The sequence below is a fragment of the Bos javanicus genome, chromosome 2, assembly GCF_032452875.1.
Source record: "Bos javanicus breed banteng chromosome 2, ARS-OSU_banteng_1.0, whole genome shotgun sequence".
NCBI lineage: Eukaryota > Metazoa > Chordata > Mammalia > Artiodactyla > Bovidae > Bos > Bos javanicus.
Genome location: NC_083869.1, coordinates 44,714,094 through 44,738,784, shown reverse-complemented (window position 1 = coordinate 44,738,784; position 24,691 = coordinate 44,714,094). Strand labels below are relative to the sequence as shown.

Here is a 24,691-nt window from a genome sequence, read left to right as displayed (position 1 = left end):
CAGTTGTGCTCGACTCTTTGCGATCCCATGGACTGCAGCCTGCCAGGCTCCTCTGTCCATGGGATTTTCCAGGCAGGTATACTAGAGTGGTTTGCCATTTCCTTCTCCAGGGGATCTTTCCGAACCAGGGATCAAACCTGGGTGCCTTGCACTGCAGGTGGATTCTTTACTGACTGAGCTACCAGGGAAGCCTAACACTTAGCTATAAATCTTTATACAACCATCACCATTTTTCACATTTTGCAAAATTGATAATCTCTCATGGTGATTTTTTCTCTGCTATATAATACACAAGGAAACACTTAGAAACCAATAAAGGAGCTTTAGTTAGTACTTACTGTGTACTAGGACATTATCCTGTCTGTTTCACATGTCTTTATATAAACTTAGACCTTTAACAATTAAAAATTTCTTTAGGCTATGCCTTCATTAATTTCTGCGTATGATTTCATTTGTAATTAATCTTGTTAATGCCCCCATCTTCTTCACTACATTTTAATTCTTGTAGTTTGTACACATATGGATTACCTATGTATCTGCTTTAGTCTCTGACCCTGTGACTTGCACATAGTTTAGAAAGGAAAAGTTGCATGTGCTTTACATAGCTCCACTTGTCCTCTGTAACTAGCTATTTTATAAAGGTACTGTGTGGGCATTCCTTAATTTTGAAATTGGACCTACCATTTACTGTGGAATATATGTGTTTATGTATACAAACATGTATATATAGATAAAATCATACTGACACGTAATTTTGCCTTTAGCCAGCACATTGTGAAAACTTTCCCAAAATATACTAAAAATTTTTAAATTGAGAGTTCATAGATTAGTTCTTAGGAAAACTTAACACTTGAGGGTTTTTGGTTTGGTCTTGCTTTGCTTTTGAGTCTTTTACCTTTTTTTTTTTTTTAATCTTAGGTTTAAATAGGCCATAGAAGTTCTTGAAAATTTTATGAAGATGAAATGATGTCTTCAGTATACTTTAGATTATTAATGCCAGTTAACTGTAGTCATGTTTTGTTTGATAGTAGCTCGTTTAATTTTTATTTACATATGATAGTTTTCTATAGCAGATATTTATAGAAAGTTCCCAATATTTTGGGAATAAGACATTTATATACATATTATGGTTTTGCATGCCCCGTTGGATACTTTTACCAGACAGCTGAGTAGCTGAATAAAGAGTTTAGAAAAGGCCAAAATAACTTCAAGCTGGGCTAAGCTTTTGTTTTTTGTTTTTGTTTTAACAAAAAATCTCACCCATTGCTGTGACTCTGTTACCCTCAAAGAATTAAGAACTAAGATTATTAAGGTATACCAAAGGCCAGTTAGTGCTGTCTCTGCCTCTTTACCTCGTTCTTTATGGTTTGTAGTAAGCCTATGAGATTAGTAGAAATTTGTATACTTTTAACTGTCACATGCAATTTCATCAAGTTTCTGCTACTATCCTTTCATTCTCCTCGTTGCTGTACTTTGTATTAGACCATGGATACTTGGAATGACCCTTGGTCTTGAGTAATAGTTGTGAAAACAATCACCAGGAACAACTGCAAGTATGTGCAGTTGGCTTCTAGTAAGATAAATTAGGCCTCCAAACATACATGCTATTTTTGGCTGACCTTATAATGAGAGTTTATGGTATTTTTTAAAACTTTTTAAAAATAAAAACATGACTTAAATGTTTTCAGGTTCGCCGTGTCTCCTTTGCAGATCCTATATACCAAGCAGGATTGGCAGATGACATTGATAGGCGATGCTCTATTGTTAGGTGCCATTCTTCAAATAGTTCTCTCATGGTAAAAAGTGTTAAAACTTCACCTACTGTGCAATCTAAGGTAAGCTGTAGGCTTTAAAAAATACATATGCAAACACAGAATTGCATCGGGTAATTTGTCTTTTTAAGAAACAAAGCATACTTCGTTTGGATATATTTTTCTTTTGTCTGCTTAAAGCAGACATGAAGAGAAGAGGTGGTAAGAAGCATTGATTAGCCAGCCAGTAATTGATCCAGTAGTATTATTATTACATTTTACATTTTCTGAAAATTGTAAGATATGACTACAGTCTGTCAGTTGTAAAAATAAACTTGTAAATCTAGGGTTCTGAGATTTTTTTCTCCTTTCTTCTGTCTAGCATAATACCACTTCAGCCAAAGGATTTCTGTCCCCAGGATCACGTAGCTCTAAATTTAAGAGCTCAAAGAAGTGTTTAGTAAGAAGTGCTTTAGTTTTCATGCAACTTTATATTTTCATGTTCAGTTAGGTGACCTCTGTTTAACAGCTTTTGAAATTTATTCTAAGATTGCAGAAATGGCTAAGGAATCTGTGCCATGCCCAACAGAAAGTGTTTACCCTGCTTTGGTGAACTGTGTAGCACCAGTTGAAATCATTTTACCTCAGATTACATCCAACATGTGGTAAGTGGTTATTGATCTCTGGCCCATACCTAGAGATGCCGCTTTGTTAACAGGGATGTTTAAATGATCAGGGTTCTCATGTTTAGGATTGATTTATCCATACTTTCACACATTTTATTTTAGAAGTAAATGAAAATACAGCTGGGAAGATGGTTGAGATAGGGCAGTAATAGAAGTATTGAACGGTTGATCTTGCTTGAGCCAGGCATATACATCAGATTCAAATTTTGTTGTAAATGCACGTATGTCCATCCTCTGTGGGATAGGTGTGTCTATGTAAATTTTGTTATGATTGAGCTTAAATCAGGAAATTCAATTGGATAGGCCCTTACAAATAGAAACTATAAAACTTTGTGATGTTTTTCCTGTTTCTCTTATCTCTTTAGGGCAAGAGGACTGGGACAGCTCATTAGAGCCAAGAATATAAAAACAATTGGCGATTTGAGTACCCTTACAGCATCTGAAATAAAAACTCTTCCTATCCGTTCTCCAAAAGTGTCTAACGTAAAAAAGGCTCTCAGAATATATCATGAGCAGCAGGTAAAGACGTAGATGTTAAATTGTGTATGAGTAAATGATGAAACAGTACAACTCCAAAAGTTTGCATTTCAAGTATTGCTTTAAAAGCTCATTTTATATGATGCCTTAACTTCCTTTACCCTGCAGTCAAGAGTAACTTAGAAGGTTGATTTATAATTCCACAGAGAAGTTTACTTATTTGTTTTGTACTGTTATTGTGTATTACACCTCTTTATTCTTTGAATTCTACTTTTCTAGCTCGTCTTTTATGTCTACCAACTAAGTGATTGGTTTCCTGGCTGCTATTTCTAAAACCTAGATGTTCAGATCTAAACATTTACTCCCAAAAAATCTTGCAGATTTGTGGTTAACAGTATTTTGATTTTGATATCCAAAGCAGTTGTGATCTTTTTTTTTTTTAACTTGTTCTTCCTATCAACTTTTTTTTTTTTTTAATTAATACACACAAACATTTTCAGGTTATGGACATTTCTTAAGATTCTTATGAAAACCGAGATTATTTCCCTCTAAAAATACATACAGAAAATTTTGTGTATCATTTCAGAAGAATTTACAAACTGTCTGAAACCCATTCAGAAACCTTTTATGTATTCATCGATAGGCAAAACTGTGAATAAATAAAAAACGGAGTATGTTAAGAGTGAAAATGGTGTTCTATTAGAATTTCTGAGATTGGAGTTTGCAGGCTACTGAAGACTTCAGTATTCTTAAAAGTCCTTGATTTATTATTAATTTTGTTTGATCTTTTAAAACATTTAACCACTTCAAGAAAAACAAAAACTATTAGTAATTTGCATTTTTGTAAGATGAAGAGTTGAAACTGCTTTATTGAGGTACAGCCACATACCATAAAATTCGCCCACCCAAAGCACACAAGTGGTTTTTTAGTACAGTCACAAAGTACCACAGCCTTCACCAAGACCTAATTTTAGAACATTTTTTATTCTTTTAAAAAACGGAACAACATCTACCCATTCATCAGTCACTGCATTTCCATCCCCAAAGCAACTATTAATTTTGTCTCTCCTATTGTGGACATTTCATAAAAGGTGGGTTCTTATAACCTGTATATAGTCTTTTGTGATTGGTTTCTTTAACTGAGCATAGTGTTTTCAAGGTTCACAAGTATTAGTACTTCATTCCTCTTTATGGTTAAATAGTAGGTTGGTGCAAAAGTAATTGTGGTTTCAGACCTTGAATTTTAAAACATTATATGAATAACTAGGTTCAAACACATCCTTATTAATCAAAATAGGAACCATTATAGTCAGCACCTTTTTCCCAGTGAGAAATGTTTGTTTATTCTTGTGGTGTAAAAATCTATCCTTTGAGAGTTGATGAACCTCTTGAAAGTAGTTTCTGCCTACTGCTGGGTGTGGAAATGTTTTCCCTGGAAAAAAGTTGTCGAGATGCTTGAAGAAGTGGTAGTTGGTTGGCGATAGGTCAGGTGAATATGGCAGATGAGGCAAAACTTTGTAACCCAAGTTGTTCATTCAACTTTTGAAGTGTTAGTTGTGCAACATGCGGCTAGACGTTATTGTGGAGAAGAATTGGGGTCATTCTGTTGACCAATGTCAGCTGCAGGGATTGCAGTTTTCGGTATATCTCATCAATTTGCTAAGCATACTTCTCAGATGTAATGGTTTCACCAGGATTCAGAAAGCTGTAGTGGATCAAATGGGCTGCAGACCACCAAACGGTGACCATGACCATTTTTTGGTTACAATTTTGTCTTTGGGAAGTGCTTTGGAGCTTCTCAGCCCAGCCACTGAGCTGTTCATTGCTGGTTTTTGTACAAAATCCACTTTTCATTGCATGTCACAATCTGAGAAATGTTTTGTTGTTACTGTGTATAATAAGAGATGACGACACTTCAAAATGATGATGTTTTTGATTTGCAGTCAGCTCATGAGGCACCCACTTAACCAAGCCTTTTTACCTTTCCAATTTGCTTCAAGCACGGAGCAACTGTAGAACGGTTGACGTTGAGTACTTGGGCAACTTCTCTTGTAGTTGTAAGAGGATCAGCTTCAATAATGGCTCTCACTTGGTCTTTTTCAACTTGCGATGGTCAGCCACTATACTTCTCATCTTCAAGGCTCTTGTCTCCTTTTCAAAACTTCTTAAACTACCACTGGACTGTATGTTCACGAGCAGTTCCTGGGCCAAATGCGTTGCTGATGTTGCGAGTTGACTTCTCTTTTTGTGACTCATTTTGAACTCAAATAAGAAAACTGCTCACACTTGTTTTTTGTGTAATATCATTTCCATAGTCTAAATAAATATAAATAGCAAGTCATAAGTCGTTAGCAAAAAAACATAAAGCGAGAAATGCTCATTAAAATGATGTATAACATAACCACATTTATTTTGGAATGTATTTCAGTATCAAATGATGAATTTCAACTGTGAAAACTAGAATTACGTTTGCACCAACCTAATAATACCTCATTCTGTGACTGTACAGCATTTTGGTTATCCATTCATCACTTGGTGAACATTTGGGTTGTTTACACCCTTTTCTATTACAAATATGCTGTTATGTACATTCATATACAAGTTTTTGTGTGGACATGTTTTTTATTTTTCTTAGGTGTATCTGTAACAGAATCTAATTTCTGGGTCATACGGGAACTCTGGCTTCCCTGGTGGCTCGGTGGTAAAGAATGTGCCTGCCAAATGCAGGAGATGCCGGTTAGATCCCTGAGTCAGGAAGATCCCCTGGAGAAGGACAAAGCAACCCACTCTAATTTTCTTGCTTGGGAAATCCCATGAATAGAGGAATCTGGTGGGCTGTAGTCTATGGAGTGGCCAAGAGAGTCAGTTGTATATAAACAACCCCCAGTGATTTTAAGCAGCTAAGTATAACCCCTTAATTTTATTCTCCAGATTACAAATCTTGCAGGTAGTGTCCCTTCACATTTTTATAAACCTAAGTTGTGGGAATGGTTAAAAAGTTGATGGACAGGTGTTGAGGAAGGGGGAATTTAAATTTGATAAATTTAAGTCATTGAATTCAGGGGTCTTTGTTTTTGGATGAAATTATCAGTCCATGGAGTTGCAAAGAGTTGGACGCGATGTGATGACTAAACAGCAGAAACAATCTGAAAGTAGCATTTTCTCAATCAGCAATCAATAAGCCCTGTTCCCAGACCTTTGAAAATTGTGTTCTTTTTAAAAATAGAAGTCCATATATTTAAGCTTGAAAATGTCTGCCTTAGACTTGCTTTTCCCATGTTCCCAAACCTAGAGAATAAAATGTAATTTTTCTTGGCTACCACAGCTATATTTCTGGACAAATTCATTAAGAAATAATATAAATTCCTTAACCTCTCTTTGAAAAAACACTACATAGTTCTGTTTTTGTGTTAGTAGAACCATGGGTTCTTAACAGTATTAGCCAGACTGTAAAACATAGTATGTCAGATTCTTTTCCAGTGTTAGTGGTTTTATTATTATTAGTCCTGTTAAAAATAACTCAGTTTGTCACTTTTGTTTTTATTTTTACTTATCTTAATGCATAAATCAAGGTGAAGTCTCGTGGACTAGAAGAGATTCCAGTTTTTGATATTTCTGAAAAAACAATAAATGGAATGGAAAATAAATCTATCTCTCCTGATGAAGAAAGACTTGCCTCAGGTATATTTTAACAAAACGGGACAGTTTTATAAGATTGGTTGACTTTATTGAAGAAATACTTTGTTATTCTGCTTTTAGTTCTAATTTGAGCATGCTCTGTGAATTTTTTTGTGTGATAGTTGTCAAATACATGAAAAAATAACTGACTTCAAGTATATCCAGTTGCTTTTTCTCTAATTGACAACTTTTATTCTATCAAGATCTAGAATCAGGATATAAACTAAACATTGCGATCCAGTTATGTTCATGAAAATGAAGTAGTCAGGATTTCTTAAGTGGCACGGAATAAGCTGTGGTGATTTTTCTGTAGCCTCACTCTCTTATCTTGAGCGGGGACTACCTCAGCATGCACTCTTAATTTGAAACCTAGGCACTTAAATTTTTTATTAACTTAGAAGGAGATGCAAGTTAAAATGTATCTGGAATAGATTTTAATAGTGCTATTTTCTTCTCTTTCCTTTAGATTTAATTGATCCTGTTGCTTTAGAAGCTCCGTTATCTAAAAATCTTGTGGCACAGATTAGCGCACTTGCTCTTCAACTAGATTCAGAAGATCTCTATAATTATTCAGGAAGCCAGCTATTTGAAATGCATGAGAAACTTGGTAGCATGGCAAACTCTATAATTAAAAATCTGCAGTCACGTTGGAGGTCACCAGCCCATGAAAATTCTTTTTAGTGTTTTAAGAGAAAATTGAATTTTTTTTTTTTTTAAATCACTGGATTTGTTGACTCATAAAGTAAGTTCTGAAATATAGCACAATTTCGGACTGAATGTTTGCAAAGTTGGTAATTTCAAATGCTAAAGAACAATAGCTTATTAAGTTAATTTTGTGAGTGAGAGCAATCTTTCCTGTGTAACATATTTTCTTGGCTGCTATACATAGTTTTTCCAGAACTTAAAGTAGTTAACTGAAATGTGAAAGCAGAAACTACAAGCAAAAGCATAAATTTTGTTTTACGTACTCATGCATATTTTAATGAAACATTTTATGTAATATACCTCCTCTAAGTAAGAAAAACTGAAATTTTTTATTTGAAGTTTTTGCTTAACTGATAAGATGTTTATACTTTCTTTCTTTCTTTTTTTTTTTTGGTGCTTGAGGTTTAAGAAATTTGTTCTTGGTAAAACACCCCAAATGAGAGGCAAAAGAATTTTTTCGAATGTTTTTCACAGACAGAGCAGCTTCATTTGGACAGCTTTCAAGAAAAATAATCAAAAGTTTCAACTATAGGGGTTAAATATTAAAGCAGAATTTAGTGATTCCATTCATTTGCATTAACAAATACTTGTGCAGCAGCATTTGCCTGTGAAAATACACTCTTATGAGATACATACTATTCATTTAAAAATGCACGACTGTTTGTACATTATGTATAGATTAAGTCTTTAATTTATAAATTTCAGTCTTCATTAGTTGCATGAGTTTTTCTGTAGCCTCTTGTGAATACCTTTGTTTAATAGAAACATAATTTTGTATATATTGAATACTGAGATATCAGTATGGATAATAGACGTGCTTCATGGGATTGCTGCAGATATTTGTAGGATTCTGTATCTACAAATAAAACAACAAAAAGTTTTGTACTTAGTTAATAGTTAAACATGAGTTTATTTTCTAAAGTAAGCAGAACAAATATGAGAAATGAGAAAGTGTTACATGACAACCTTGCTGTTCATTTCCATAACCTTTTTTTTTCCCCCTTTTGGTTTGAAAGAGGGGATTAGCCACCAGAAATAGTGCCTCGTTACATTTCTCTTTAATGGGGAGTTAGCTTGAGTATTTTCATTATAACTTGGATCATAAGAAACCTAGAGCTTATCTGCTCTCCACCTATACCTAAAGCAAACTTGGGAGAAATCTGAAAACTGTTCTTTAAAATATGTATGTTTTATTCAGTTTAAAAAAATAGGGTGTATGTAATTAAAACATTTCTAATTTTACCAACTGGTATTAGTGCCTGCCTTTCCCATATTTGTTTCATCTTTTTAACAAATATCTCACTTGTTTTCTAAATAGAATGAGTAATCTCAGTTTTAGACTTAATTCAGAAGTAACCCCTACTTGAAAAAGCACACATTCATTAACAACTTATGGAAAGTTTAATCCTTGTGTCTTGGTTAGCTTTATATTCAGAAGGGGACTGCCACCCAGTCACGATAAAAGTTGGTTTCATTTTCATGATCCATTATCATTACATTGTAAATATTTTGGGGTCTAAGTTTGGTATTTATATGCTGAGGATGGTTTTAAAAGAAAATCTGGGACCATTGAACCTGAAGGATTGTAGCTTGAATTTAAACACTTATAATTTTGGTTTAATTTGTCATTTATTCCCCAAGTTCTATGTGAGTAAACAGGCACGTTTTGATTGAACAGGTGTTAGTAGAAGGGATAGGTATGTATGTTGAGAGGAACCAGAATTAACTCATTTCACAACCTCATATCTTAATATTTGTGTGAGCTAAACTTACCTGCTGGTGGACTGAAGTTCCTGGGAAGGTGGACAGTATAGCAGAAAATGTGACCAAAATGAATACCATTTACTTAAATCACAAGTTTGGTGCAAGTGCAGATACTAAATTTAGAACATCCTGGTTTAACCAGGATATATTCTAAAACGTTTAAAAACCAATTTGCTAAATCTTAGTTGTTGATAAAGTTATGTGTTTATTTAGGCTCCTTATTTTCAATATTCTTGCCTTAAAACTTTCTGCAGATTTTTCTACTATTTCTGGAAGAGCAAAAAGCATTAATATTCCATGATCAGCTCCAGTGTGTGTCTTTTTACCATTAAAGTGAAATAAGTTTTTTCAAATAATTTCTAATGGTTAATAAAACATGACAGACATTACTAAGAACACTCAAATGTCATTTTTAATTTTATGCATTTATAAAGAATATAGTTGCATGTAGAACCATAGTATAATTTTTGATGTTCAAAAATGAATTTCCAGTATCTCAGTGAGCACATAATTAAAGATGCTCTGCAGTTTGAACAAGTTTGAAAGCCATTGTTGAATAGTGGAGAGCTTTTGCTCTAGTTTCTTTGTCGATTATAGGATGATTTAGGTTAATAATGCAGTAGAATAACAGTCAAAAATAAGATTTGAATATGAATTTCCCATGATTCTGTTTATGTGCAGGTTGGTAGTAGTCAGAAGTGTTTTACATTTAAGAATCATAAAAATGTCAAGAAAATTCAGTTATGTTTTGACTAAAGGTGGGAGGGAAGACAAGAAAATTGGGAAATTGGAAAAATGGGAGGGTATGTGGAAAATATACAAGTAGAGTTTTGTTTTGATTTTTAAAGAGATGAGTAGTTAAAAGTGAGTGCTGTTTTAAAGGCAGGCTTAGTTGAAATTTAACAAAAGATGTGAAAACTTAACTCATTTTCTTTTAATGCCATTCCTTCTGACTTTGACTTTATAATCCATTAAGAAAAGCCTAGTTTCTATTTAGAATTCTTCATAACTGATTTTCTGGGAGATTATTTGTGAGCCAGAGTTAGAGGTTGTTAAAAAAAGCAGTTGTTAATGTTATTAGGCTGGGGCTTGAGTCAGGGGAGTTAGCTGCCTGCTTGTTATTACAACACATGTCCATTTTATCCCTAAGCCATTAGAAAGGTCTTATACTTTGTATACAAACATTAGAGTGAAGTCCTGACTTTATTAATTAATACTGCTGCTGCTAAGTCGCTTCAGTTGTGTCTGACGTTGTGTGACCCCATAGACGGCAGCCCACCAGGCTCCCCCATCCCTGGGATTCTCCAGGCAAGAACCCTGGAGTGGGTTGCCATTTCCTTCTCCAATGCGTGAAAGTGAAGTCGCTCAGTCGTGTCTGACTTCTAACAACCCCCTGGACTGCAGCCCACCAGGCTCCTCTGTCCGTGGGATTTTCCAGGCAGGAGTACTGGAGTGGGGTGCCATCGCCTTCTCCGATTAATTGATACAGTGCTTCTCAAACCTACATGTATTTGTTAAAATGCAGATTCTGATTCAGTAGGTATGTGATGAGAGCCTAATAGTTCATTTCTAAGAATTTCCATGTGATCCATACAAATGCTGATGTCTGTGTACTGCATTTGTGGTCATAGGTCTAAGAGGCTTCAAGATCCAAATTAGCAATTGGTAACCCAGGCAGATGTATATCCTTAAAATTATTGCCACAAAATATAACTACTAGTCTTTTTTTAAGAAACCTTTTCAGATGTCTGAATTGAGGATTCTGACTGGTCTTGAAGGCTTCATATTAAAGTTAAAAATTTTAAATAAAATTGTTAAAAGTAGAATTTTGCCTAATATGGGGCCTTTTAATATAGAAGATAAGTATTTTATGTTATCAAGAACCTGATTAAGCAGTTTGGACAATGTGGAGTCTTATGAGTATATACGAATTATGTTCTGACTTTTTAAATTTTCATAATATTAGAGATGAATTTAGTCTCTAAATCTTGCCTTCTAGGTTATAGGACTTCATTTTTTTATTAATAAACATTGAAAATAGGCTACCCCTAACAAAGGTTAATTTGGCAGTGAAGTTAGCAGTGCTATAGTAAGTCCATTCTGACAAGTGTGCTTTGATATTCAAGTTTACTGAAGACCTCTGGTGAGTGCTGTGACAGTATGTGATTGAAACTTCCTATTTTGTTGCAAAATGGAGTTGAAAGAGTTGAGTAGTCTGATCTTCAAAAATGAGGGTTTTTTGGGCATTCTTTTAAGATGATATTTTCCTTCATATTTATTAAAAATAAATACTTTTATTGTAAGAACTGCCCTCATCTAAAGCACTTAATTAAGGAAATGTCAGAAGTAATGGGTTTTAAAAACTGATTATCAAAATTTATTGATTGTTCAATCTGTAAAACAAATCTGGTCTTTGTGGTTTTTCATGGCCCGGTTAATTGTGTCTATTATATGCCAGGTTTTGTATATTGCTCTTTGAAAGTTCCATTAAAATCTGATTCATTTTGATTTGAAGATCTGTAAATTAGATCTGTAGTCTAATAAAATTATGAGCGTTCATTTAGTTCTTGGAATAGAATGTTAAATTTTACAGTGTGATCTTTACCATTTTTTTTTCTTTCTGTGCCAAGCCTTTAACCAAAGAACAGTTAAAACTAAGTGCCAAGCTGTAAATGCTTACTCCCCTGAAATATGCCAGTAGAATAAAAGTTAACTTCTCCCTTTACCTGTGATTATAAAATTAAAGACAGTATTTTAAATTGATGTCACATGGAAGAAAAGAACCTCCGTAGCTTTTGGTTTTCTACATGTAAGAGAGGGAACAATACCTTTATGTCACAGTGTACCATTTTATAATTGAATGAAACTAAGTTTATCAGCAAATTTACATGTTGATTGAGATTGATGCACTGATAAATGATGAAGAGAAGAGAAAGATCGATTGAAATAGCAATAAAGAATTAGACCATTAAGTTAACAGTTATCTTTATATTTTGAAAGTAGCTGACAGCCAGTGGTCCCTGAGTTATTCTACATGTAATACAGTATCATAATAGTTTATTAATCCCTTGGGTAATTGTTTAGAAATATATTTTATACTCCACCTCCCATCAGTAAATAATTCCAACAAAAGACTGATTTCTTAAATGGATGAACTGCATAGAAGTAGAAAGCTCACTTTCAAAATAGTGTCATGAAACTGAAAATGGAATATAGAATAATAGCTGTTTTGATACTTAATTGAATAACAGGTGTCTGAAGAATTTATTTTTTATGGAATGGAAATTTTGTAGAAAAATGGAATTAATAGTTGATTTTGATAATAGGAAACAAAAGACAGTAGTCTTTAATAAGTTTTTAAAGAGCAGGGAGGGATTGACAAACCATAGCCTGCCACTTCTTTTTACATTTAAGGAACTGAGAATGAATTTTATGTTTTCTAATGGTTGGAAAGAAAATACTTTGTGACAATGCATAAAATTGTTTTGTTGGTAAATCAGGTTTTTCTGGGACACAGCGGTGCTTATTTACATGTTTGGCTGCTTTCCTGCTATCGTGGCAGAATTGAGTAGTCTGAAGACTGGGTGGCCTGTAATAATGAACATAATTACATATTTACTACTTGCTGACCCTTAAATTGTGCCAGTCCTTGACATAATGCAGTTGTTTTGTTCATATATGGCATGTCGTCAGTTTGGTTACTTCAGCTGGCAGAATAGGGTTTTTTAATTTAATTTCTGTATCCATTATTTAGATTTTATTTTATAAAATGAGTTCCCCTGATTTCATTTATGTCTTACTGTTGCTTAACTAGTATTTTTTATGTATACCTTTTTCTCCTTAAATTCTTAAAACATTTTTATGTATTTGCCATGGATATTAAGGGACGTGATACGTAAAGGAAAGGCATCTGGCACTAATTGGTTAAATCACACCTGTAAAACAAATTGGGGGGGGTTGGGAGTTTGCTTTCTGTGTTGGTGAGTAATCAGTTACTTTCGATCTTAAACACTACCTCTTGTGGATAGACTTGACTAATATGCACTTAGAAGAGGACTGAGAGAAGCCAAATCAGTCATTTATTAGCCCTATAATATTTTTGTTTTCATCACTTGATAAATCTAAGAGAGCTTAGTTTTACATTCAAAAAGTATTTATATTTGATAAGTCGAATGATTTAAGTTGAAACTTCACAGAAGTATGTGTTCATTCCTTGATTACCTGTACTAGCAGATGGGAAATAAGGGTACAGTCAGTTTTGTTTAATGTTTATACAACGTTTGAAGCAGGTGCACCTAAAGTTGTATTTTCAGGTTCATTTTGACTGGTTGAAGGAGAGAGAATCTGTGTCTGATCCACAGTAAAACTTGCATGATCTATTGAGAGTTGACTGTTACCACTTGCCAATCGAAACTGGATATTGAAACATTTTTAACGAAATGCACTTTAATCTGAAATAAAATTTAAAAAGAAAAAAGTAAATTCTGGTACTTGTTTTTCTTTGGTGTTTGAGTTTTTTTAATTTTTTTTTTTGTTTCAATGAGACCTCCTGAAATTCAGACACCAGCCAAAAATGAGTATTGTATTCCTCCACGATGATATGAACCGTTCATATTCTTGCCCTCTTTTATGGCCTGTTTTTAACCAGAGAGGATCTCTCTGTTTTATTTATAGTTTCAAGGGTTCCACACACTTCTAAATTCATACTTTTAAAAAAATTGAAATATAGTTTATTTATAATATTGTGCTAATTTCAGGTATACAGCAAGGTGGTTCAGTATTATATTTATATATTTTATTTCAGATTATTTCCATTAAAGGTTATTAGAAAATACTGAATATTGTTCCCTGTGTTACACAGTAAATCTTTTGTTGCTTGTCTGTTTTATGTATAGTAGTGTTTATCTATTAATCCTATACTTAAAGTTTATCCCCCTTTCTCCTTTCCCTCTTTTGGTAACCATAAGTTTGTTTTCTATGCCTATGAGTCTGTTTTTATAGAGATTAATTTGTATTTTATAGATTCTGCATGCAAGATGATATTTGACTGACTTTGATATTTCCTAGGTCCATCCATGTTGTTTCAAATGACAATGTTACATTCTTTATTATGGCTGAGTAATATTGTGTGTAATTTATATATATATATATATATTTACACACTACCTGATTGTAGGTTTGCTTTGGCATTTCTCTAATACTTAGTAATTTTGAGCATCTTTTCATGTGCCTGTTGGCCACATGTTGTCTTTAGAGAAATATCTGTCCAGATCTTATGCCAGTTTTTTGATTGGGTGGTTTGGTTTTTTTGGTATTGAGTTGCATGAACTGTTGGTATATTTTGGAACTTAAGCCCTCATAGGTGGCATCGTTTCCAAATATATTTCTCCCATTGTGAGGTTGTCTTTTCGTTATATGATGGTTTCCTTTGATGCGCAAAAGCTTAAAGTTTGGTTAGGTCCCATTTGTTTATTTTTGCTTTTATTTTGCTTAGAAGACTGTAAATTCATACTTTTAAGTAAGAAAAAAAGTGTAAGATTACTGTCATTAGTTTACTATGGCTTCTGTAAAAATCAAAAACTGAAAGGCTTAAATAATAGAAATTTATTGTCTTGGTTCTATAGGCTAGAAGTCTGAGATAAGATGTCAGCAAGGGTTGGTTCCTTCTAAGGGCTGTGAGGAAGGCTATTCATGCCTCTCTTTTAGCTTCTTGTGGTTGCTAGCAATTTTTGGCTTTCCATCACCCCAGTCTCTGCCTTCATTTTTACATGTGCTCTTTGCTTTGTGTCTCCAGACACAAATTAAGGAGCTTAGGGAGAACATTATTACTACAGCAATAAAATAACGTGACAGATCTTTTGCTTTTTAGTAAAGATACTCTGTACACTGAAGCAACAAGCCATTATTGCCCATTTAATGCCTTTGACACAAACTGCCAGCCTACTGGATCCAGATGAAGAAGATCCCTTGAAGATTGGATCCCACAGCTATTTCTAAAACTTTATAAGCCAAGCCATAAGGAAAGCTTGCTGAACACAGTCCAACATTTGTTCATATTTTTTTAATTGAAATATAGTTGATTTTCAGAGTTGTGTCTTGTGCATTTTTAAGTTTAGTTTTTGTGGTGAAGTCTAGCATAGATTTGCTTTGTTGAAGTTTTTATTTGTAGATCTTAAAACTATTAAAAAGTAATGCTCATTCCGTCAATGGTGTTTGTTGCAGAATTACAGATTTTATTAGACACTAGTGTAACACCAGTTTATATTGACTATCAGCTTCATAACTTCAGAACTGGATTAGAAATAAAAGTATCAGCAGTCAATAAGCAAGGAAAAGGTGAGTATCTGCCATTTTTAAAAACTGTTTAACATGTTTAGAATTCTTGATTTAGAAAAGAAATACTGTTAAACATTTTAGTAATGGAGAAAGACTCTGGGTTGATACAGCAATAATAATGCAGAAACTTCTAAAAATGTCTGTGCTGAAATCATTTAAAACCCAAAAGAAAATTTTTTAATTATAAAAAAAAAAACCTATGGGTTTAATGTTGTCTCAGGTTTTATGTGCAAGTCCAGAAAATAGAGGTAAGTCTAGTTTAATAATTGGATAGATTAATTGTACTAATACAATGGTGAATACTTAGGTATGTGTAGAAACAAATTAAGGGATGGTACAACCGTAAATCATAACAAAAACTATTAGGCAGTTTGAGAACTTGGAGAATAGTGGAGAGTCTAAACTGAAATACTAACAAGATTTGTAGGTCATGTAGACAGGATTGATGCTTTGAAGTGTCTAAATAGCTTCAACGTAGTTGGCTGGGAGCATGCCAGTCCTGCCAGTCCTCTGCACAGTGCCGTACATCCAACCTTCATCTATAGCTTGAACATTGACAATGGCATCTCCATCTTTGAAGGATACCTCATCTGCATCAGCAGCCATATAGTCATACATGGCACGGAAGATTTTCTGTGGGTAAGGACAAAAAAGGGAAATGTTAGATTTGCAACAATTAACCTAAACTAATTTTAAAGTCTCTTATGACACCAGAATTTAAGTTGCATGAAACAGAATGTGCAACTACCACCAAAACTAAAAAGACTAGGAGAAAATATTTGCAAATCGTATATCTAATAAGGATTACAATCTATCTTATCTGATGACTCAGATGGTAAAGAATCTGCCTGTCAATGCAGGAGATTAAGGTTCTATCCCTGGATCAGGAAGGTCCCCTGAAGAAAGAAATGGGAACCCACTCCAGTATTCTTGCCTAGAGAATTCCATGGACAGAGGAACCTGGTGGGCTACAGTCCATGGGGGTCACAGAGTCAGACACGACTGACTGACTACATACACACACATCTATTCAGATCCTTTGCTGAGGATCTGAATTGTTGACGAGAGATACACCAAGAGCTAAATACTCTGCGTCATTAGTCACCAGGAAAATGTAAAGCTACAATGCGATACCACTACACGCTGGAATGATAATTGAAAAAAGGTATTGGGGAGGATGCGGGAAAATTGAAATCTTTTATAAACTGCTGATAGAAATGGAAAATGGTGCAGACACTGTGGAAAACAGTTTTGGAAATTTCTCCTATTTTAGATAGTTCCCATGTGACCTAGCAATTGTACTCCTAGGTATATACCCAAGAGGAATGAACGTATATCCACACAATAACTTGTATACCCTTATTCATAATAGCTAAAAACTGGAAACAGCCCAAATGCCCACCAACTGATGAAGGAAACATTTTCATACAATGTAGTAATATTTGCTAATATAAAGGAATTAGTACTGATAAATGATACATGGATAAATCAAACATAAAGCCAGTAACAGCAGGCCACATATTAACATGATTTCATTTATATGAAATGTCCTAAATAGGCAAACACGTAGAAATTACGTTAGTGGTTATACTATTGTGGAAAATTCTGAAAGATGGGAATAGCAGACCACCTGACCCGCATCTTGAGAAACCTATATGCAGGTCAGGAATTAACAGTTAGAATTGGACATGGAACAACAGACTGGTTCCAAATAGGAAAAGGAGTACTTCAAGGCTGTATACTGTCACCCTGCTTATTTAACTTATATGCAGAGTACATCATGAGAAACGCTGGGCTGGAGTAAGCACAAGCTGGAATCAGGATTGCCGGGAGAAATATCAATAACTTCAGATATGCAGATGACACCACCCTTATGGCAGAAAGTGTAGAACTAAAGAGCCTCTTGATGAAAGAGGAGAGTGAAAAAGTTGGCTTAAAGCTCAACATTCAGAAAACGAAGATCATGGCATCTGGTGCCATCACTTCATGACAAACAGATGGGGAAACAGTGTCAGACTTTATTTTTGGGGGGCTCCAAAATCACTGCAGATGGTGAGTGCAGCCATGAAATTAAAAGACGCTTACTCCTTGGAAAGTTATGACCAACCTAGATAGCATGTTCAAAAGCAGAGACCTTACTTTGCCAACAAAGGTCCGTCTAGTCAAGGCTATGGTTTTTCCTGTGATCATGTATGGATGTGAGAATTGGACTGTGAAGAAGGCTGAGCGCCGAAGAATTGATGCTTTTGAAACTGGTGTTGGAGAAGACTTGAGAGTCCCTTGGACTGCAAGGAGATCCAACCAGTCCATTCTAAAGATCAGTCCTGGGTGTTCATTGGAAGGAATGATGCTAAAGCTGAAACTCCAGTACTTGGGCCACCTCATGCAAAGAGTTGACTCATTGGAAAAGACTGATGCTGGGAGGGATTGGGGGCAGGAGGGGAAGGGGATGACAGGATGAGATGGCTGGATGGCATTACCAACTCGATGGACGTGAGTTTGAGTGAACTCCAGGAGTTGGTGATGGACAGGGAGGCCTGACGTGCTGCGATTCGTGGGGTCGCAAAGAGTCGGACACGCCTGAGCAACTGAACTGAATGTTTTATTAGAGAAAAAGAATTTGAAAAATCAGCAGTAGTGCATATTTCTCTCACTTTGAGAATTTGGGAGCATACCAGAAATAAGATTTTCTGGAAAGCTAATTTAAACAGTGGTGAAAACAAAAAATACAGTATGGTGACTGTTGCTAATCAACAGCATAAATTTCAGTTAAGCAAGATGAATGAATGCTAGAGATGTGCTGTTCTAGAGACAACTCAACCTTGAATCTATAGTAAGTGTACACTGAAAAATAAGAGGGTAGTAGATCTCCTGTTAAGTGTTCTTACAACAATGAAATTTTTACAAACTAACAATTTAGAGATACAAATAAAATTTGAAAGTGTCCAAATTTTCTTCATAGGAGCAGCCACTGGTTAGTTATTTGGCATGAAACCTACATATTTTTCCCTAGCATTTTGAAACTCACATTCACATTCAAGGATAGCCCCCCCCCCCCCCCCCGACCAATAAGTGGATTACTATAAACAATACTTGGTTCTTTCCATTTGATATAGCTTGGAGGTCTGTCTGTATATAGATTTATTCTGAAGAGAATTCCATATTTTAATAATAACTACAAGTTATTTAGCCATTTCTGTATTTCTAGATAGTTAACCATCACTGTATTCGTCCACTAACCCCATAGTGTTGGTCTTCAGGTCTCTGTCTTTGGGCTGAAAGTATTAGGTCAAAGTTAACATGCCTTTTAAGTTTTCTTAAAAGTTTGCTACCATAATAGAATACTTTGTTATAATTTGTATATTTCTGGTTAGTAGTCATGGTGAACCTCTTTTCCTTGGCCATTTTTATTTCTTTTGTTGTAGATGGTTTAGTCATATTCTTCCAGGCCTCATTTTGAAGGGAAGGGGAATAATGACCTCGATGAATTTTGGATACTTTATGTGGTTTTAGATATTAATCTTTTGTTATGTATAACTTCTCCCAGTTTGACATTTCTTTTTGTTATAGTCTTCCTTTACATTCCTAGATTTTTGAAGTTGCCAAGGAAGATGTTCCCATCTCCAGTATTGTAAAAATAGTCTTTTTCTGTAGTATTTTACAATTTTGTTTTTTTTCCTCTGTGTATTTGTAACTCTTCGGGTCTGTTTTTGGACTTCACGTGTTTTAAAATCTATTCTCATGCTAAATTCATATTTAATTATAATAGCTTTCTAGTGCATTTTATTCTTATGGTTAAGTCCTTTCCTATTGTCATTTTCAAAATTTGCTTGATCTTACATCTTTACTCTTTCAAATAAATTTTAGGATTAATGTATAAAATTTTTATTATTGTACTAGGATTTGATTGGAATTGCCTTGAATTTATGGATTGATTTCTGGAGAAATGACTGCAGGATTCCTTTCCTGAACTATAATAGGTTTTAATACTTACCAATCTTTATGTCCTTTAGTAAAGGTTTTCTTCATACAGATATTGTTCATTTCAATCGTAAAGAATTATGTTGTTATGTTTTAATATTATGAAATTAGATCCAGGGTTTTTAAAAAATATTTATTCATTTATTTGGCTGCACCAGGTCTTAGTTGCAGCATGTGGGATCTAGTTCCCTGACCAGGGATCGAACCTGGGCCCCCTGCTTTGGGAGCTGAGAGAGTTAACCACTGGACCAGCAGGGAAGTCCCAAGAGATCCAGGGTTTTAAACTGAGTTTTAAGATAGTCTGGTGAATTGGTGAGCATGATTTGACTTATCTCTTGTACATATAGGACATGTACATATGTACACATGTACATATAGGACATGTACATATGTACACATGTACATATAGTACATAAGGCCATGGGAATCATGAACTCCTTCGTCAACGACATTTTCGAGCGCATCGCTGGCGAGGCATCAAGCCTGGCGCGTTACAACAAGCGCTTGACTATCACATCCAGGGAGATCCAGACCGCCGTGTGCTTGCTGCTACCTGGGGAGCTGGCCAAGCACGCCATGTCCCAGGGCACTAAGGCTGTCACCAAGTATACCAGCTTCAAGTAAATATAATATGCCTTGCCGCTGTTAATGGAGAAGGCAGTGGCACCCCACTCCAGTACTCTTGCCTGGAAAATCCCATGGACAGAGGGCCTGGTGGGCTGTAGTCCATGGGGTCACTAAGAGTCGGACACGACTGAGCAACTTCACTTTCACTTGTACATATAAGGTATAACTAGATTACATGTGACATCTGCACACACATATACTGTGGAAGAATGATTCCGAACAACATATGCTTTGCTTTAAGATGGTGGGTGGGTCTAATGAGCCCACAATGATTATTTTGCTTTAGTTTTTCTGTGTGTTTTGTGTGTATCCATGTGTTTGTTTTAAATCACTGAATAATGCTCTTTAGTTATGTGAGCTGTTAATGAAGTTTCTCTGATATTTATTACTGTTGCTGCTAAGTCACTTCAGTTGTGTCTGACTCTATGTGACCCCATAGACGGCAGCCCACCAGGCTCCCCGTCCCTGGGATTCTCCAGGCAAGAACACTGGAGTGGGTTGCCATTTCCTTCTCCAATGCGTGAAAGTGAAAAGTGAAGTCACTTAGTCGTGTCCGACCCTCAGCAACCCCATGGACTGCAGCCTGCTAGGCTCCTCCATCCATGGGATTTTCCAGGCAAGAGTACTGGAGTGGGGTGCCATTGTCTTCTCCAATTTATTACTGTTAACATTATACAAAATAGAAGTTTTGGTTTAAAAAAAAGATCAGCACACCTGTAACCATTATTTCACATATCAAAAAAGGAGGAGGACTTGAGTTACTTACTCCAGCAGTGGATGGATGGGATGGGATGGAGGATACTGTTGTCTGCTGGGTAGCAACTGAAGATGATCGTTGCTGTGGGAGCTCTGTGGTTCTTGCATGTTTGTAACCTGAAAGGAAAGGGGAAAATAGCATTAGGAGAAAACGTGACTAGATATCATTTACTCTGTGTTTAGCAACTGAGCAGCAGTGTCTTTCCCCCTAATTTAAAAAGAATGATTTCCAAGAAAGGAGGAATGAAAATTAAATAGCTAACTGCATGTACCTCTCCGCAATTTTAGACTCATTAGAAGAAAAGGTCCAGATTTTTTTCTGTTTCTACTCAAAGCATCTCTTACAGTAACATCCAGTGAACTGGCTCCCATGGCTATCGAGGTCAGGGCCATCCACTTGTACCTGTTGAGGCTGCAGAGAAGAAGACGCCCCCGTCACTGTAGGTAGAGAGGTGGGCAGCTTCTGAATGCTCAGACTTCTCCTCACCACCACTGATGCTCAGCCCACTGGCTGATCGAGACTGCTCCCGGCTCCGGCGCTGAGCTTGTGCTGAAGGAGGTAAGATCCATCAGAGAGCAGGCAGAAATGAAATTTTCCTAGGAGTAATCCCTAATGGTAATTGAATCTCAGTTGGTTTTTGTTCATTATAAAACAGTTTTTCGTAGATTTCCATGGATTAAACCCTCAAAACTCTATAATAGAAGGTGGTCCTCATTTTCCAGTTGAGAGTTTAATCACCCAAGGCCCCCTAACCATTCAGTGGTATAGCCAGGCTTCCAATCCCTGAGTCTGTCCTTGACCACTATTTCTTCCCTCTAGCCTGCTCATTTTCCTGGCTCACCAAAATGAACAGGTAGTAATGTTCATATTCAAATTCCACCTTTCAACTTCTCCAGAAAGTCCCCTGATTTCCAAATTTATTTAGATGCTCTGTTTCCACAATCTGTGTGAAGACCTTTAAAACTGTTCATGTCAGGGTATAACTACTGATTTACTGATCTCTCTTCATCAGACTAGAGTATAAATTCTTTGAGATTTACAGGCACTACATATTATTTTTACTTTTAACATGAATAAAGGGTATGAAGGCATGTGGCCTCTTGTTGAATGACTATCTTCCTTGACATAAGGGAATTCAGAAAGTTGCTAAAAGTCAACCCCGTTTTTTCCCCTTTACTTACGTATTTTATTGTCATTATTTCCCCAACAGAAAAATTTACTACCTGTTTTTCTTTAGGAAAAAAAATTACAATGGGGACCGAAGGGGACTTACCTTGAGGCAGTGAAACAATCTTTTCCTAATTTGAACTTGTCTAGAAAGTGAGCTTGGCCCACTAGTCAAGGAGATGTTTTTATGCTGAATGAGCAACTCAGGAAATTTAAAGCCCTGGAGGAGATGAACTTTGAGCCTAAAGGCCCCTGGCGCTAGCCCACTAAATTGTGATGTTTATGTTGTAAGCCTTTTGCAGCATCACATACCATTAATCATGTGTAAACTTCGGGACTGAATATTGTCTTCTGCTGGATCATAGTCAAAAACTGAGCCAGGATTGGTACGCCAGACGCGTAAACCTGAAAGTGAGATTAAGGGTCAGCACAGGTGTTCTCAGACTCTGATAATTTGGAGACCGAAACATGAACCTAAACAACCACAGGCAGATTGAATAATTTAAAGCTGCTTCCCCCTCCCCACCCCCTCCCCGATCCCAGTTACCTGTAATAGTTTCCTGATCCTGGTCATTCCGTTTCTGTTCCATTTCTACCACTTTCCTCTGAATACCCCGGTAGCAAATGTCACTGAAGTCCTGTGTGTTCTTCTTCACTCTCTCAGTGATGGGGTCTGTCACCACCGGTGTGAAGCAACCCTTGTGTTTCTCAAAGTCTTCATGATACTTCACCTGAAATTTCATGAATTCATTTGGTGAAAATAGGATGGTGTAATCATTTACTTTTTGACTCGTTCCAACAGGCTGCCCACCCCATCTGAGGAATTCCTGACTCACCGTTGAGATGTGGCGCTGGGTCTCTCTCACCCGTCTCATCTCTGGCGTGTCCAAGACATAGGCAGCTTTGCCTTGTATTTGTTTCCGGAAGCTATCAGAATAAAGCACCTGACAGAGGAGAAACCATGGATGAGGGCAAGTTATGGTACCATTCTAATTCTGAAGTCTCAAGGAGCTGGGGAGGCAAGCATGAGTCACCTAAAAATTCCCAGCAAGCCCTTGACAGCAGAACTGCTAGCAAGAGGGTAGATGGGCAGGGCTTGAATGAGATTTGTTTTGACTCTGAAAACATAACTTTCATTTTCAAAGGAGATGGGGCAAAGTATAATTTTGAAAGGAAAGGAAAAAAAAATCGTTCCTGAATTTGCTGGAAATTGTAGCACCAGTACACTGGGTGGTATATGGCACAAGTGTGATATATTTGAAAGAACTATCCTTTAAAATAAGTGATCATTTTTTGAAGGGTTATGTCCAGATTTTATAAACCAGTGTGCTAATACAGAAATCAAAGTCTCAGACATGAAAAACCCAAAATATCAAAGTCAGAGTAAGGCATCCATTTCATAGTATTACCTGTTTAATAAAGCATCTTTTCTTTTTTTTTTTCATAAAGCATCTTAAAGGATTGCTTAAGATTGAGAATGTTAGGAAGTCAATATGTTACAGTCAGTTATGTAAGACTACCTCAGAGTAAAAGGGAAAAGAAAACATTGGCAATTAACTTGTTATGTCTTAGTACAATCATTTGGAATTTAAAAGCATAGTTGTGTTAATTTTAGTGTGAATTTTCAGTGGGATAAAAAAAATGCACATTTTTATGGTGTTAAAATGTTATTTTCAAGATGTTGCGATTCTCTTTTGGTTTTAGTGTGTTTTTCAGTTGAATGAGAAAGACACTTGATGATGTTAAATTGTTATTTTCTAAGTTGTTGCACTACTCCTTTTTAGTCCTGGAGAATACCGAGCTAATGTTTTCTTGGTTGCGCTTAGCTCTCTCCATCTCTGGAGTGACCGGTGTCGGAGTTGCTTTTCTCATATTCTCTTTGTACAACACCTAGAGGAGCCAAGAGAGCATCCAAATATCAGAGAGCAGAAACCCAATTCTGAAAACCACCATCTAGCTGTTGTTATGGCTCAATTATGTCACACTCTATAACACCCCACGAAGAGAAGCCATTAAAATGTTATGGTATAAAGCAAAAGGTGAAGAAAGAAATCAGTTTGAGCTGGCAGGGTTGGTATGGTTTTTAAGTGGGTAAAGAAGGATTTTAAAAGATAAATTTTGGAGGAAACTGAGAGGTAAATTAGTGGTATAACTATGTTTGCCAGGCTTGTTAAAAGTGTCACCATCTCTTTTTCCCTCTCTCAAATACCGAGCTAAAGTTTTCTTGATTGCGTTTGACTCTTTCCATCTCAGGAGTAAAGGGTGTGGGGGTGGCTTTCCCCAGGTTCTCTTTGTATAATACCTGTGAGATACAAAGTTGGACCCGAAAGTCACTGGGAGGCAGTCGTCAGGCTATTCAATGTAATGCGATTTGGGGGAGAAAAACCCAGGTTTTATCTACTACTATTAGTGAGAACAACTCAAGAAAAAGCTTTAAAAAACAGTTAATGGCAACAGTCAATGTAGTATGTCGTTTAGGGGAGATTCTAAAAAACTGGCATTTTTTTCTTTTTAACCTGGGATGGAGTTAGGAGCAGGTCAAACGGCAGGGGTTACTTTGCAGAATAAAAAGCACTTTTGTTTCTCAAGACAATACCGAGCTAATGTTCTCTTGATTGCGTTTGACTCTCTGCATCTCTGGAGTGACAGGGGTTGGGGTGCCTTTGCCCACATTTTCTTTGTACAAAACCTATGTGAGTCCAGTGGATCCAAAAAGAAAAAAAGAATGACAGTTACAAAAGATTAAACAGAACAGATCATTT

The 24,691-nt window shown here is 35.9% G+C and overlaps 2 protein-coding genes across 28 annotated transcripts in view; one reads left to right on the top strand and one right to left on the bottom strand.

Moving 5' to 3' along the window:
- The window catches only part of RIF1 (replication timing regulatory factor 1), a 62,101-nt gene extending 48,558 nt beyond the window's left edge, over nt 1–13,543 (top strand). For 4 of the 7 annotated variants that reach the window (XM_061438193.1, XM_061438183.1, XM_061438233.1 and 1 more), the window contains exons 31-36: nt 1,689–1,835; nt 2,134–2,211; nt 2,301–2,416; nt 2,803–2,956; nt 6,487–6,595; nt 7,059–13,543. In XM_061438193.1, the coding sequence (XP_061294177.1) occupies nt 1,689–1,835; nt 2,134–2,211; nt 2,301–2,416; nt 2,803–2,956; nt 6,487–6,595; nt 7,059–7,273 (819 nt within the window). In that variant the 3' untranslated portion in view covers nt 7,274–13,543. The remainder of the gene's footprint in view (nt 1–1,688; nt 1,836–2,133; nt 2,212–2,300; nt 2,417–2,802; nt 2,957–6,486; nt 6,596–7,058) is intronic. The other 3 variants (XM_061438214.1, XM_061438204.1, XM_061438243.1) reach the window with 3 other exon arrangements.
- Nucleotides 13,544–15,271: 1,728 nt separating this feature from the next.
- NEB (nebulin) overlaps nt 15,272–24,691 on the bottom strand; it is a 219,953-nt gene continuing 210,533 nt past the window's right edge. For 11 of the 21 annotated variants that reach the window (XM_061438168.1, XM_061438021.1, XM_061438027.1 and 8 more), the window contains 9 exons: nt 24,526–24,618; nt 24,139–24,231; nt 23,727–23,819; nt 22,766–22,873; nt 22,477–22,660; nt 22,242–22,334; nt 21,165–21,311; nt 20,772–20,878; nt 15,272–16,030 (listed from right to left, as the gene is read on the bottom strand). In XM_061438168.1, coding sequence (XP_061294152.1) covers nt 15,857–16,030; nt 20,772–20,878; nt 21,165–21,311; nt 22,242–22,334; nt 22,477–22,660; nt 22,766–22,873; nt 23,727–23,819; nt 24,139–24,231; nt 24,526–24,618 — 1,092 coding nt within the window. In that variant the 3' untranslated portion in view covers nt 15,272–15,856. The remainder of the gene's footprint in view (nt 16,031–20,771; nt 20,879–21,164; nt 21,312–22,241; nt 22,335–22,476; nt 22,661–22,765; nt 22,874–23,726; nt 23,820–24,138; nt 24,232–24,525; nt 24,619–24,691) is intronic. The other 10 variants (XM_061438025.1, XM_061438079.1, XM_061438059.1 and 7 more) reach the window with 3 other exon arrangements.